Source organism: Hemicordylus capensis, chromosome 2, assembly GCF_027244095.1.
Source record: "Hemicordylus capensis ecotype Gifberg chromosome 2, rHemCap1.1.pri, whole genome shotgun sequence".
NCBI lineage: Eukaryota > Metazoa > Chordata > Lepidosauria > Squamata > Cordylidae > Hemicordylus > Hemicordylus capensis.
This window is the reverse complement of record NC_069658.1, coordinates 253,400,674-253,413,628: the sequence shown is the minus strand read 5'-3', so window position 1 is coordinate 253,413,628 and position 12,955 is coordinate 253,400,674. Positions and strand designations below refer to the sequence as shown.

At 45.5% G+C, this 12,955-nt stretch overlaps 1 protein-coding gene across 7 annotated transcripts in view; it reads left to right on the top strand.

The window, feature by feature from the left end:
- EHMT2 (euchromatic histone lysine methyltransferase 2) overlaps nucleotides 1-12,955 on the top strand; it is a 79,705-nt gene that overhangs the window by 3,587 nt on the left and 63,163 nt on the right. For all 7 annotated transcript variants that reach the window (XM_053295539.1, XM_053295535.1, XM_053295538.1 and 4 more), the window contains exons 2-3: nucleotides 10,234-10,297; nucleotides 10,944-11,183. In XM_053295539.1, the coding sequence (XP_053151514.1) occupies nucleotides 10,234-10,297; nucleotides 10,944-11,183 (304 nt within the window). The remainder of the gene's footprint in view (nucleotides 1-10,233; nucleotides 10,298-10,943; nucleotides 11,184-12,955) is intronic.

Below are 12,955 nucleotides of genomic sequence, written 5' to 3'. Positions count from 1 at the left end.
TTTATTTTATTTTATTTTATTTTATTTTATTTTATTTTATTTTATTTTATTTTTGTTTACCACATTTCTGTACTGCCCTATATAGGAATATAGGGACATAGGAACTTAGGAAGCTGCCATATACTGAGTCAGACCATTGATCCTTCTGGCTCAGTATTGTCTACACAGACTGGCAGCAGCTTGTCCAAGGTTGCAGGCAGGAATTTCTCCCAGCCTTTTCTTTGAGATTCCAGGGAGGGAACTTGGAACATTCTGCTCTTCCCAGAGTGGCTCCATCCCTGGAGGGGAATATCTTACAGTGCTCACACTTCTAGTCTCCCTTTCATATGAAACCAAGGCGGACCCTGCTTAGTTAAGGGGACAAGTCATGCTTGTTATCACAAGACCAACTCTCCATTGTGGTCTCTCATTCAAATGCATTACAGGGTGGACCCTGCTTAGCAGAGAGAACAATTCATGCTTGCTACCACAAGACCAGCTCTCCATATACCAGTCTCTGGGTGGTTTACAATTTTATTGCACAAAGGGCAATTTAAAACATTAAATCAATTAAAACAGAGATAAAAAATAATGGTAATATTTAGAACTTTGAAACTTAATTAAAAGGCCTGATTAAGAAGTATGTCTTAAGCTGTTTCTAAAAAATGAATAGAGATGGGGAGATGCTAATTTTGTATGGTGCATGTTCCAAAGTCCTGGGACAACCCTAGAGAATGCCCTGTTTTGGGTCACCACCAAATGGGCTGGTGGCAACTGCAACTGGACCTCCCCTGATTATATTAATGGGTGATGGGATTCATGAAGAAGAAGAAGACTGTCTCTTAAATACCCTGGTCCCAAGCCGTTGAGGGCTTTATAGGTAATAACCAGCACTTTGTATTTCGCCTGGAAACTTACTGGCAGCCAGTGTAGTTCTTTTAGAGTGGGAATAATGTGGTCTTCTCAGGTGGCCGCAAAGACCATTCTGACTGTTGCATTCAGTTTCTGGACTTTCAAAGCACCCCAACACTGCAGTAGTCAAGTCTGGATGTTACCAGCATGTGCCTGGCCTTCCAAGGTTTTAAGGTCATTTATCTCCAGAAATGGATGTAGCTGGTGGATCAGTTGAAGCTGATCAAAAGCACTCCTGGCCACTGCGTCAAACTGAGATAACTAGGGAGAGGATTGTTTATTTGATTTATATACCGCCCTTCCAAAAATGGCTCAGGGCACTTTGGGTCCAGAAGTTCTACCAGATTACATACTTGCTCTTTAAGGGGAATGCAACCCCATCCAGAACAGGCAGATCTAAACCGCTTCCTGAGTTCCGACCTTCCACAAGAAGTACCTCCATCTTGTTTGGATTCAGCATCAGTTTGTTCGCTGTTATTACTGACTCCAGGGAGGCATTTAGGGAAGTTAGGCAATTTCCTAATGAAATTGACATGGAGAAATAGATTTCGGTGTCATTGCCATATTGATAACACCCTGCACCAAATCTCCTGATGATTTCTCTCAGTGGTTTCATGTAGGTTTCAGGGATGTGTTAGATGAATTTGAGGGATGAGTTAGATCTTCCTGTGCTGGATGGGGTTTCACTCCCCCAGAAGGAACAGGTACACATCTTGGGAGTGCTCTTGGACCCAGGCCTCACCCTGGAATCTCAGGTGGAGGCAGGAGCGCTTTCCATCAGCTTTGGCTGATTCGACAGCTACGTCCATTCCTTGAAGAGAATGACCTCAAAACAGTGGTGAATCAGCTGGTAGCCTCCAGACTTGACTATTGCAATGTGCTCTACATGGGGCTGCCTTTGTACGTAGTCCAGAAACTTCAGTTAGTTCAGAATGCGGCAGCCAAATTGGTCTCTGGGGCAACCCGGAGAGACCATATTTTTCCTGTTTTGAAACAGTTACACTGCCTGCCAATATGTTTCTGGGCAAAATACAAAGTGCTGGTTATTACCTTTAAAGCCCTGAACGGCTTGGGTCTGGGCTACCTTAGTGAGCGCCTTCTTCTGTATGATCCCCATTGCACGGGGATAGTTATTTGGAGAGGTCCGTCTCTAGTTACCACTGGCACGTCTGGTGGCAACTCGGAACCGGACTTCTCTGTAGCTGATCCTGGCCTATGGAATGCACTCTTGGCAGATATCCACAGTTTAGGTTCGCTGTTGGCTTTTAAGAGAGCCCCAAAGGCTTACTTTTTTGGCCTGGCCTTCCAAGGTTTTAAAATTGTTTTGGGGTTTTTAAATTGGTTTTAAGTGGTTTTGAATTGTTTTTAAATAGTTTTTATATTGTTTTAAGTAGTGTGTTTTAGATGTTGTGTTTTCTGTCTTTTTAAACTTGTTGTGCACTGCCCAGAGCCTTTGGTTGGGGCGGTCTATAAATGTAATAAATAGATGTTGAAAAGCATTGGAAATAGAATAGAGCCTTGAAGGACCCCATACAGTAGTTCTTACTTTGAAGAGCAACAGTCTCCAAGCTTATGACTTAGTTCCAAAGATGGCTGCAGTTGCTGAGTGATGAGCCTTTAGTGGTGTGAACATTCATATATGGCTTGTTGTCCTGTAATAGCAAACATTTTCTAAGGAGGGCAATATGGTCTGGGGAGGTTCGGACATAGTTTGTTGTCACTGTTGTATCATCCACCAATATGAGTTCCTCCTTTTGTTTACAGAACAGGGATTTTTTCATGCTCTCAGATTTCATTGTCAGCCCCATAACTGCATTCATTTACGTACTTGGTAGGCAGAGAAGCAAGAATCATAACTTTTCAAGAAAATGTACTTTAAAATTGGCCTAGCAACAGTGGAGACTGAAAACATAACCTCATTGGCTGATGTGATCATGACATCATCATCCTGCTTTCCCAGTTAGTGTGACTAGGCTAAATTTGCAGCTTATTCTGTTAAGTTTGACTTGCCTTTCTTTTGATAACTTTGCTGCCAACTGGCAAGCCCCGAAATCCTATCATGCTATTAAGGTGAGCAAAATGAAGTCTTTTAGAGTGAGGAAGATGGAGGCTTCTTCTGCCAACTGGTGTTACTGAGCTGGCCTTTCACTGATCAATCTGCTGTCCCTTATGTAGGCTGCAAACATCTTGCCTTGACACAGCCAGCCATTTGTGTATAAGGAGATTGCAGCCTTCATTTGGGTGGGAAGTTGGGGGGGGGGCAGTGAGGAACCCTTTTTCTCCATCCCATCTCTGTTGACCCTGGGAGTAGGGCTGGAATGGTGGGGAGCAGAAGCCAGGGAACAGTGTCTGGGCAGAAGGGGGATTACTAGACTACAATGAAAGGAGAGGTCATGGAAGCAGGGTTTCCTGATAGTTTCCCGTGTTGCTAAAAGGAAAAACCCCTGAATTGGTAGGGCCAAGATGATAAAGACAGGAGCAGAGCAGGAGGGGGCTGGCTATATGGTGTGGGGAGAGTGAAGTGCCTTATACTTATTGGGAGGACAGCCCTGATCTTATGGCCCTTCGTTGGGGCTCAAAAGAGATATCAGATAGACCTGGGGCATTACTCAAATTTAAGGTTGATGGTTTTTAATGGCATCCAGTCTGCTTTAGCAACTGTGTTGATTGGCATAACTCAGATATATTATCCATTAGATAATGGATAATGGAGAAGATTCTGGTGTCAAGTCTGTTGCAATACAACCATGCAAAATAGATTATAAGTGGTGCATAGTTCCACTGTGCAGAAATACATCAAAAAGTACTCCTGGAAGGATATTCGTAAATGTTCCAAAAGTCATAAATGTTCCAAAACTGGAGGAAAGCGTGGCTCAGCGCAATAAGAAGAGAGAGACAACAGGAGAATCAGAGACAAAAGTACATGTTTTGTATGTGAAGATCATTTTAACATAAGTATGTTCATAGCAAAGACTTGCAACAAAGTAGGCTAAAGTGGAGTGGCAGGTGGGCATAGATCTACTACACGGATCCCTTCTCTGCCCCGTTCATTTACCCAGGTCTGAGCCTCCTCTTCCAGAACCTGATCATGAATAATCTGTGCTCATTATGAATTGCCCTTGCTTTTAACAACAGCTCCACAAGATGGCATAGCTCTTCAGATCATTGGGGCTGGGAAGTGGAGTGGGAATGGGAAGCAGGTCTTTGGATCTGTGGCCACTATGTGCATTGCAGGTCAATGATGTAACAATCATTGTAACGCTTAATGGTTCCTTAGGAGTGCAAAAACCTGGATTTGAATGCACATTGAAGTTTGATGGTCATTAGCTCACATGTAAGTACATATAGGCCATATTTCATCTCCGTAGCCTTTTTACAATACACTGCTTATCTACAGTCATGTCGTACTTTGAACCAAGGACTCTTTCAGGTGGTTGTTCCATAGCTTTTAGCATACTTTGATCTACATTCCTATTCCATCTTGATTCTTTTTGCATTGCCCATTCCAGCAATATTCTGCTAATCAAGAAAAGCATTTTTAAGAAAATTATTTATGCAGTGGCCATTGCCAGTCTGGAAGAGTCATGGCTGAGCAAGTGAGCAAAGATTTGAACTTGAACTGAGTGTTGTTTGATTGATTGATTAAGTGCCGTCAAGTCAGTGTCGACTCTCTTAGCGACCACATAGATAGATTCTCTCCGGGATGATCTGTCTTCAACTTGGCCTTTAAGGACTCTCAGTGGTGCATTCATTGCTGTCGTAATCGAGTCCTTCCACCTTGCTGCTGGTCGTCCTCTTCTTCTCTTTCCTTCAACTTTCTCCAGCATTATGGACTTCTCAAGGGAGCTGGGTCTTTGCGTAATGTGTCCGAAGTATGATAGTTTGAGCCTGGTCATTTGTGCCTCGAGTGAAAATTCTGGATTGATGAACTGAGTGTTAGTACTATGCTAACGCTCTAGCCACTATATTGCACTAGGTCACCTTGAATTTCAGTAAGTAAGTACAAAGTGCCATATGTCCAGCCACACTGAAAGAATGCACTATATAGACCTATTTATTAGCTGTTATTAGCCAGCGTGGTGTAGTGGTTAGAGTGCTGGACTTGGGCTGGGGAGACCCGAGTTTAAACCGCGTTCAGCCATGACACTAGCTGGGTGACTCTGGGCCAGTCACTTCTCTCTCAGCCTAACCTACTTAACAGGGTTGTTGTGAGTAGAAACTTAAGTATGTAGTACACCGCTCTGGGCTCCTTGGAGGAAGAGTGGGATATAAATGTAAAATAATAATAATAAATAATTAATAATAATAATAATAAATAATATCCCCATTCAGCCATGATACTTGCTGGGTGACTCTGGGCCAGTCTCAGCCTAACCTACTTCACAGGGTTGTTGTGAGTAGAAACTTAAGTATGTAGTACACTGCTCTGGGCTCCTTGGAGAAAGAGCAGGATATAAAAAATGTCGTCCCCCCCAAGCTGTTAATTTATTGATTTGATATGATTTGATTTGATTTCTATACTGCGCTTCCAAAAATGGCTCAGGGCGGTTTACATACAGAAATAATAAATAAATAAGATGGATTCCTGTCCCCAAAGGGCTCACAATCTAAAAACACAAACATACAATTACATATAATGACATTCAATTAAGTTTCTTTGCTAGTTTGCTTTGCAGTTGGAAGAAGACATGGAGACTTACATGCGCTATAAGAAGATGGGTGCGCCCATATATATGAAGAAAGATGTTGTGCCCCATATATTTGACTGCCAGCCTAGAAAACCAATTCACTCACTGAAACCTAGGACAGCTATCATGAAAGTAAATAAACATAAAGTTGATAGGGAAGCTTTGTCCAGCGCAAAGGTAAAATTGAGGGCGGTCCCACTCTTTGGGAGGTTTGATAAATTTGGATAGGCAGGAAGAAGTCAGGGTATCTTTATACCCCTCTAGAAAATCTTTCCCTGTGCCTGAGAAAGGATGGTCAGGTTTGAGAGCAGTGTGTAGTGAATTGATTGAAGAGCAGAGTATCATTTGTGGAAAAGAGAGGCCCCAGAATTTGCTGTCAGGCTGAGTCTAGGAATATGTGCAATAGTAATTAAGAACTAGTGGGCCCGGGCGGAGAGCATCTGCGCCTCTAGTTGGGCCCAGCCGTCTCCCCGCTGCCATGCCGCCGCCTCACCCCGGGAGGCCAGGGCCAGGCCATCACTCTGCCTTGCTGTCCTCCTCCTTGGGGCGGCGGGGCTTTGCCTGCCGCCCATCCTCCTCTCGCCCATCTCCTCGGAGCGGCGGCACCGCCTCCCTCCGCCTCACCGCCCTCCTGCTCAGGGCGGCGGGGCTTTGCCCGCAGCCCGTCATCCTCTCACCCTTGCCCTCAGGGCGGCGGGTGAGCCCAGGTGCCCCAACCGCGTCCTGGTGCATGCCTCCCCAACCAGCTCCTGGTGTGCGCTCCTCCCTCCCGCCCTTACACGTGTCGCCCCCTCTGGGCCTGCAATTGGTCGCAGCCACAGCGGGGGCGGAGCTTGCCACATCCCCATGTATCCCCTCTACAAGAATTAATTATATAGATGGTGACAACACATGTGCATGTGCAGAGTGCATTTCTTTCACCACCATTAATTGCAGAGTGCCTTTCTTCCATTACTGTTAACTTAAGAGTGCCCCCCAACCCAATACATGCAGGATTTACAGAGTAGGTATTCCAGGACAGACTAAATCTAGGCGCGGGGAAAGAATCACCACCTAAATGTAGTGCCCCAGGTCTGTCTGATATTTCTTTTGAGCTCCAACTGAAGAGCCGTAAGATAAGGATTGCCCCCCCTCCCCCTCAAAAGAATGTTGTTTTACTCTTGCCATATTCTTAGCCAGCCCCCTCCTGCTCTTCACCTATTTTCATCTTCTTGGCCCTTCCAACTCAGGGACTTTCCCCCTTAGCAGCATAGGAGAGAATCGGGAAATGCCGTTTCCATGACTTCTTTCATTGTAGCCTAGTAATCTCCCCTCTGCCCAGATACTGTTCCCTGACTTCTGCTCTCCACCCCTCAACTCCCAGGGTCACTAGAGATGGTGGTGGAGAAAGAGAGAGTTCCTCAATGCTTCCCAGCATGCCACCCAAATGAGGGCTGCAACATCCTCGCGCACAAAAGGCTTGCTGTGTCAAGGCAAGATGTTTGCACCTGAGCCATTTTGGAAGGGCCGGCTGGCTGGCTGGCTGGCTGGCTGGCTGGCTGGCTGGCCGAATGAATGAATGAATGAATGAATGAATGAATGAACGTTCGTTCATTCATTCGTTCGAACAAACAAACAAACAAACAAGGAAGGAAGGAAGGAAGGAAGGAAGGGACAGCAGATTGGTTAATGAAAGGCCAGCTCAGTAACTCCTATCTATCTATCGATCTATCATCCTCTAGCTGGCAGAAGAAGCCTTCATTTCCCCCACTCTAAAATGCTTCATTTTGCTCACCTTAATAGCCTGATAGGATTTGGGGCTTGTCACTCGGCAGCAAAGTTCTCAAAAGACGGACGAGCCAAACCCAACAGAATAAGCCATAAATTTAGCCTGGTCCCAGTAACTGGGGAAGTGGGATGATGATGTCATGATCGCATCAGCCAATGGGGGTAGATTTTCAGTCTCTCTCCAGAATTGCAGTTTTCAGCTAACCTTAACATACTTTTTAAGGAAAACTATAACAGTAAAGCAATGATTCTTTTTTTATAGGTATTGTATGGGTTTTTTGTAGGTAATGTATGAGCTGACAACACACCAAATTCTGAAATTTAGGGGGAAATCCCCATTGGGATGATGTAGATTAATCCAGAGGAGGTAGTGTGGCTGTGGGTTAGTGTATGGAGGAACCAGAGGATGTGGATTGACATGCGGAAAAGCCAGTGTTTAATCTTTAATATATTAAAATGATTAAGATTAGTGTCCTATAAAATATCAATATGTACATGCATTTAGCATTTATACAGTGTATTTGGGTGTTCAGAGTGCTTTGCACTCTGTAATATTTGTTTCAACACCTCTGTAAAGGGAGAATAGTATTATCCTCATATTATAGATGCAGGTCGAAGCTGTGGAGTAGCTTGCTTAAGGCCACCTAATGGGTTCATGATAGAGGCAAAGTTTGACTTGCAGACTCAAGCTCGGCTGTTTATCCAGTTTGCTGTGCTAGGTTCTTCCTGCCCAGTTGTCTAGTTTAGACTGCAAACCTTTAGGCTCCATTTGCGTTGGAGTAAATCCCACTGCATTACTCAGGCTAGTTCACACAATCATTAAAAGTTCAGGAGTGGTGTACGCTCCCGTTTTGTGATCGTGCACGAGTAAGAGGCAAGGTTGGAGGTGGAGGAAGTGATCGTGTGTGAGGCTCGTGCTAGATATCCAGCTGTTTATTGAGGTAAGAGGGAAAGCCCTCCTGCCTCTCACCAGCCTCTCACATGATAACTTCCCCTGCCTCCTACTTCACTTTTTATCCTTACATTATTGCAGTATGGGAGCACACACAGCTCCTGAACTTGGGTAGGATGCTTGTCCTACCCAACTAAAGATTGTGTGAACAAGCCTGTGGTGATTTATTTCCAATTCCAGAGTTTGTATCCCACCTTTCCTTGTTAAACCAAGCCCAAGGTGGCTGCGGAAATCCATATTACATTATAATAATAGCATAATAAATAGGAACATAGGAAGCTACCTTATACCGAGTCAGACCATTAGTCCTTCTAGCTCAGTGTTGGCTATGCTGACTGGTAATGGTTCTCCAGGCTTTCAGTAGTCTTTCCCAGCTCCATCTGGAGATGCTGGGGATTGAACCTGGCACCTTCTGCATGCAGACCACTACCACTGAGCTACAGCCCCAGCCCCACTTTGAGCAAGATCAATAGCTGTTCATCTTACCCTAAAGTGGGCACAGAACTCGTTTATTTTATGACATTTCTATCCCACCCTTCATTTCTAGAATTTAAAGTAGTGCCCATGAGGTTCCCAGGTGGTCGTCTATCCAGGTTCTGACCAGACCTAGGTCTGCTTAGGCTCAACAAGGTGGCTGCATTATATGCCCTTGGACTACTAGTATGGAGGACGGAACTAGCTTCCTGAAAACGTTGGCTTTTCTTAAAGCTGGCGCTAAAAATGGAAGAATATTAGCAGATGAAAGGTTTTCTGCCAACTATTACTGAAGCAATTGTGTTGTTTCTTCTTTATGCAGTGCCGTTACGTAGACCTTGCATTTAAAGCAACACAAACAGACAAAAAACAAAGCACCCCTACAAATTTTATGACTAGAAGAAGGTGCCTCCTGCAGCTTGCTTGGATGTTGCCCAGTGAAACGGAAAACCAGAGGGGGAGGCTGAATAGGATTTTCAGTGGGAAGGGCCTCAGGGCCATGGGTATTTGCACACCTCCACTTATTTTGCATGCTGCTTCTGCTAGAGGAGGCAGGGAGACATATATAGTCCATTAAAGCTCCACATCTTAAGGCAGAGTTTCCCAACCTTGGGTTCCCAGATGTTGTTGGCCTACAACTCCCATCATCACCAGACATAATGGCCAAAGCCTTGGGATTAGAGTTCTAGTCCAACAATTGGAATTCTAGTCCAACAGTGTCTGGAGATGTCGGGTTGGGAACTCTTGCCTTGAGTACTAGACATCCAGCTCAGCTCACCTTTTGGCTTCTGAGATTTCAGTGGGCATTGCCCACATACTTCGAAGCACATCACCCCAGTCATAAGGACTAGAGCCTTGCACTCTGAAGCACACTTGCTGGGGTTTCAGATCGAATTATCACTGAATTCAGTCAGTTCATTGGTATGAATTCAGTGGGACTTTCTTTCATGTAAACATAGTTGGAGCACAAGAGAAACACAGATGACTAGAAAATGCAAACACTGCTAAGGACAGTTGTAGAAGTTCTTACCCAGAGATTTAAAATGTGTGTATCTTGGGTATGAAGCGTAGGTTAGTTTTTTATTTTAAGCAATATAACTCACTCTGCAAAATGCTTCATGATGGGAGTTACTCTTGGCATTTATATAAAGCAATTCAAGTTCTTTGCATCAGTTATTCTGAATATCTTTGTAACCGCTTTGTAAAGTAGACCAGTATGAGTATCCCTATATCGCAAGGAGGGTGGGGGTGGGCAGAGTGAGGCTGCCGTGAACAGGAATTGACTAAGGCTGTGGTGAACATGATTGAATCACAGTTTGAACTGGCTTGTGCTCTTTGCCAGTATGCTGCACTCACAAAAGAAAAGAACAAAATCCAAATTACTGTGTTTTTTTTTAAACAACAACAACAACAACAACACAGAAATGAATTCTACTTTTAAGCTCTGCTTTTCTCTTTCAGGGTGAACCTCCTCGAGGGGTGACGGGGACATTGTCACTGGTAGATATGGGACCAGGTGAAACAGGTGGGTTTTCGTGGAAATTGGAAATGGGGTGAGTTGTGTGGGTGGGGATTGGGAAGGGAAGGGAAGGGTTAGGCCTATATGGCAAGAGTGATGGGGACAGTGACTGACATCCTGACTGGATTACTTCGTGGAAGTCCTGTTGAAATTAAGTGGTCTTTTAGAGTAAATCCTGAGTCATGCTATTGAGTAACAAGTCTGGATGCTAGTCACTGATATGAAGGAAGAGAAGTGGCCTAAGGTGAGGGATGTATAACCGCAAATTGTTGGCAGCCCCCTGTAGCTCCCTCTAGTGTTGAGCGGCAGTATAGACTAAATGTTGTTTTTCAGTCATAAGAACTACAATCCTGATGTTTATAATGTCTTGACATTCTAAGGCGGAGGCTCCCCACCTTGGGTTCCCAAATTTTGCTGGACTATTTTAAAAGCCTTGGGCCACCAGCTACTGTTAGACTACAACTCCCATGCACCCCTGTTCTAAAGGAATTACTTGAATTTGGATTGGTGTTTGTTTATTTTTCAAATGGGATGAACATTGCGTGGATAAAAATGGCCCTAATATCCAGATAGTGAATAAAATGGTGTCCTACCTCCCAGATCTGGAAAGTGCTGGCACTGTAACCTTTTATTGTTGTACATCTGTCTCCAGGTACCGCACCCTCCAGAGATAGTGCAGATCCCTCATCAGAAACCTTGCCTCCTCGGAAGCACAAGAGCGGCTTGGGAGGAGCAGGAGAGAACCTGCTGTCCTCTGGCAGAAACTGTGATGATGGAGCACGAACACAGATGACTGGGAGTGGTAAAGAAGCAGGAGGGATGTCGCCTGAAGCCATGGGCATCTCAACTGGCTCAAACACCAGCCCCAGTCCAGGGAACAAAGGTCTGCCAGGTGAGGTGGAGGATGCAGAGGACTGGAAGGTTGAGACTGGGATGTAATTGACATAGCATCCACCGGCGGGATTGCCACTGAAGGGGTGAGGCCAAAGAGGGTCACAAGGGCAAGTCCCCCTGGCCTAGGAATTTACATGTGTGAGAATAACATCTCCCTTACTAAGATCTCTGTTGAAGTATCTGACCATATTGGATGTGGACCGGGGATAGACTGGAACTTCTATTGGTGTACCGACCACCCCGCCATCCCATGGAGTCCCTAGCTGATCTAACGGATTTGGTCTCGGGCTTGGTGTTGGAGTCTCCCAAGCTTGTGGGATGGGGGGACTTCACCTCGGTACCAATTAGTCAGGAGTTCAAAGCGGCCATGACGACCATGGGCCTATCCCAAGTGGTCTTGGGACTGTCACACATTGCTGTTCACATGCTTCATCTGGTCTTTTACTCTGACCAAGGTGGTGTTCTGTGGGTGGGGGCTCCTGTGATTTCCCCACTGTCATAGATGGACCACCATCTGGTGAACGTTGGATTCACACAACCACATACCACCTCCACAAGAGTGAGGGACCTATTAGGATTGTCCGCCCAAGAAGGTTATTGGATCCAATAGGATTCCAAGAAGCCTTGTTGGCTCTGCCAGTGATCCTGTTGATGCTCTGGTGGAGAATTGGAATAGCAAACTCCACAGAGCAGAAGACATGATTGCTCCTAAGCATCCTCTCTGACCTGCTTCAAAACTGGCTCCTTGGTTTCCAGAAGAACTATAGGGGCTGAAGTGGCAAGGCAGACGACTGGAGTGCAAGTGGAGAAAGAGTCGACTCGAATCCAACAGCTTACAACATAGAGCACATCTGAAGATCTATGCTCAGGAGATACGTGTGGCAAAGAAGCAATTCTTTTCTGCCTGTATTACATCTGCAAGCTTATGTTCATTGGAGTTATTCAGGGTTGTAAGAGGGCTAGTATGTACCCCTCCTCCCTTGAATCTGAATTTGGAACCATCAATTGCCCCCAGTGACGTTTTTAATTACTCCTTTGTGGATAAAATATCTCGTATTCGGGCCAACTTAGGCTCAGACTCCACAATTACTACAGTGTCTGAAGCAGAGGTGTCCAACAACAGCTCTTATGTGGTTAGGCTGGATAAGTTTCAGTTTGTGACTCCTGAGGATATGGATAAGCTGCTTGGAGTGGTGCGGGGCTGCATATGGGATAACAGACTGAGACTGAATCTTGATAAGATGAAGGTACTTATTGTGTGGAGCTGGAACTTGGGAGACGATTTTGATCTGCTGGTTCTGGATGGGGGCTAAACTTCCCCAGAAGGTATGCAGTCTGGGAGTGCATCTGGATCCAAACCTCTCCCTGGTGTCCCAGGCTGAGGTGATTGCCAGGGGTGCTTTCTGTTGGCTTCAGCTGATATGCCAACTGCATCCATTTCTTGAGATAAATGACCTCAGAATAATGGTACGTATGCTGGTAACTAGGGATGTGCATGGAACTGGTTCCGTGCACTTCTGGGAGCGTGGGGTGGGGTGGTTCCTTAAAGGGCAGGGGAAGGCGCTGCCTGCCTGCCAGGCCCCGCCACTTTCCCCCCACTGGTGCGCTTGTAAAAAGTGGGTGCACGGAACTGCAGCGTCGTTCCCTCAGTATCGCCACGGAAGTGGCCGATGTGTATGCGTGCTGTGTGAACGCGTATCGGCCACTTCTGTGGCGATGCTGTCTGGGGTGCAGGGAGGGACGCTGCAGTCCTGTGCACCCGCTTTTTAC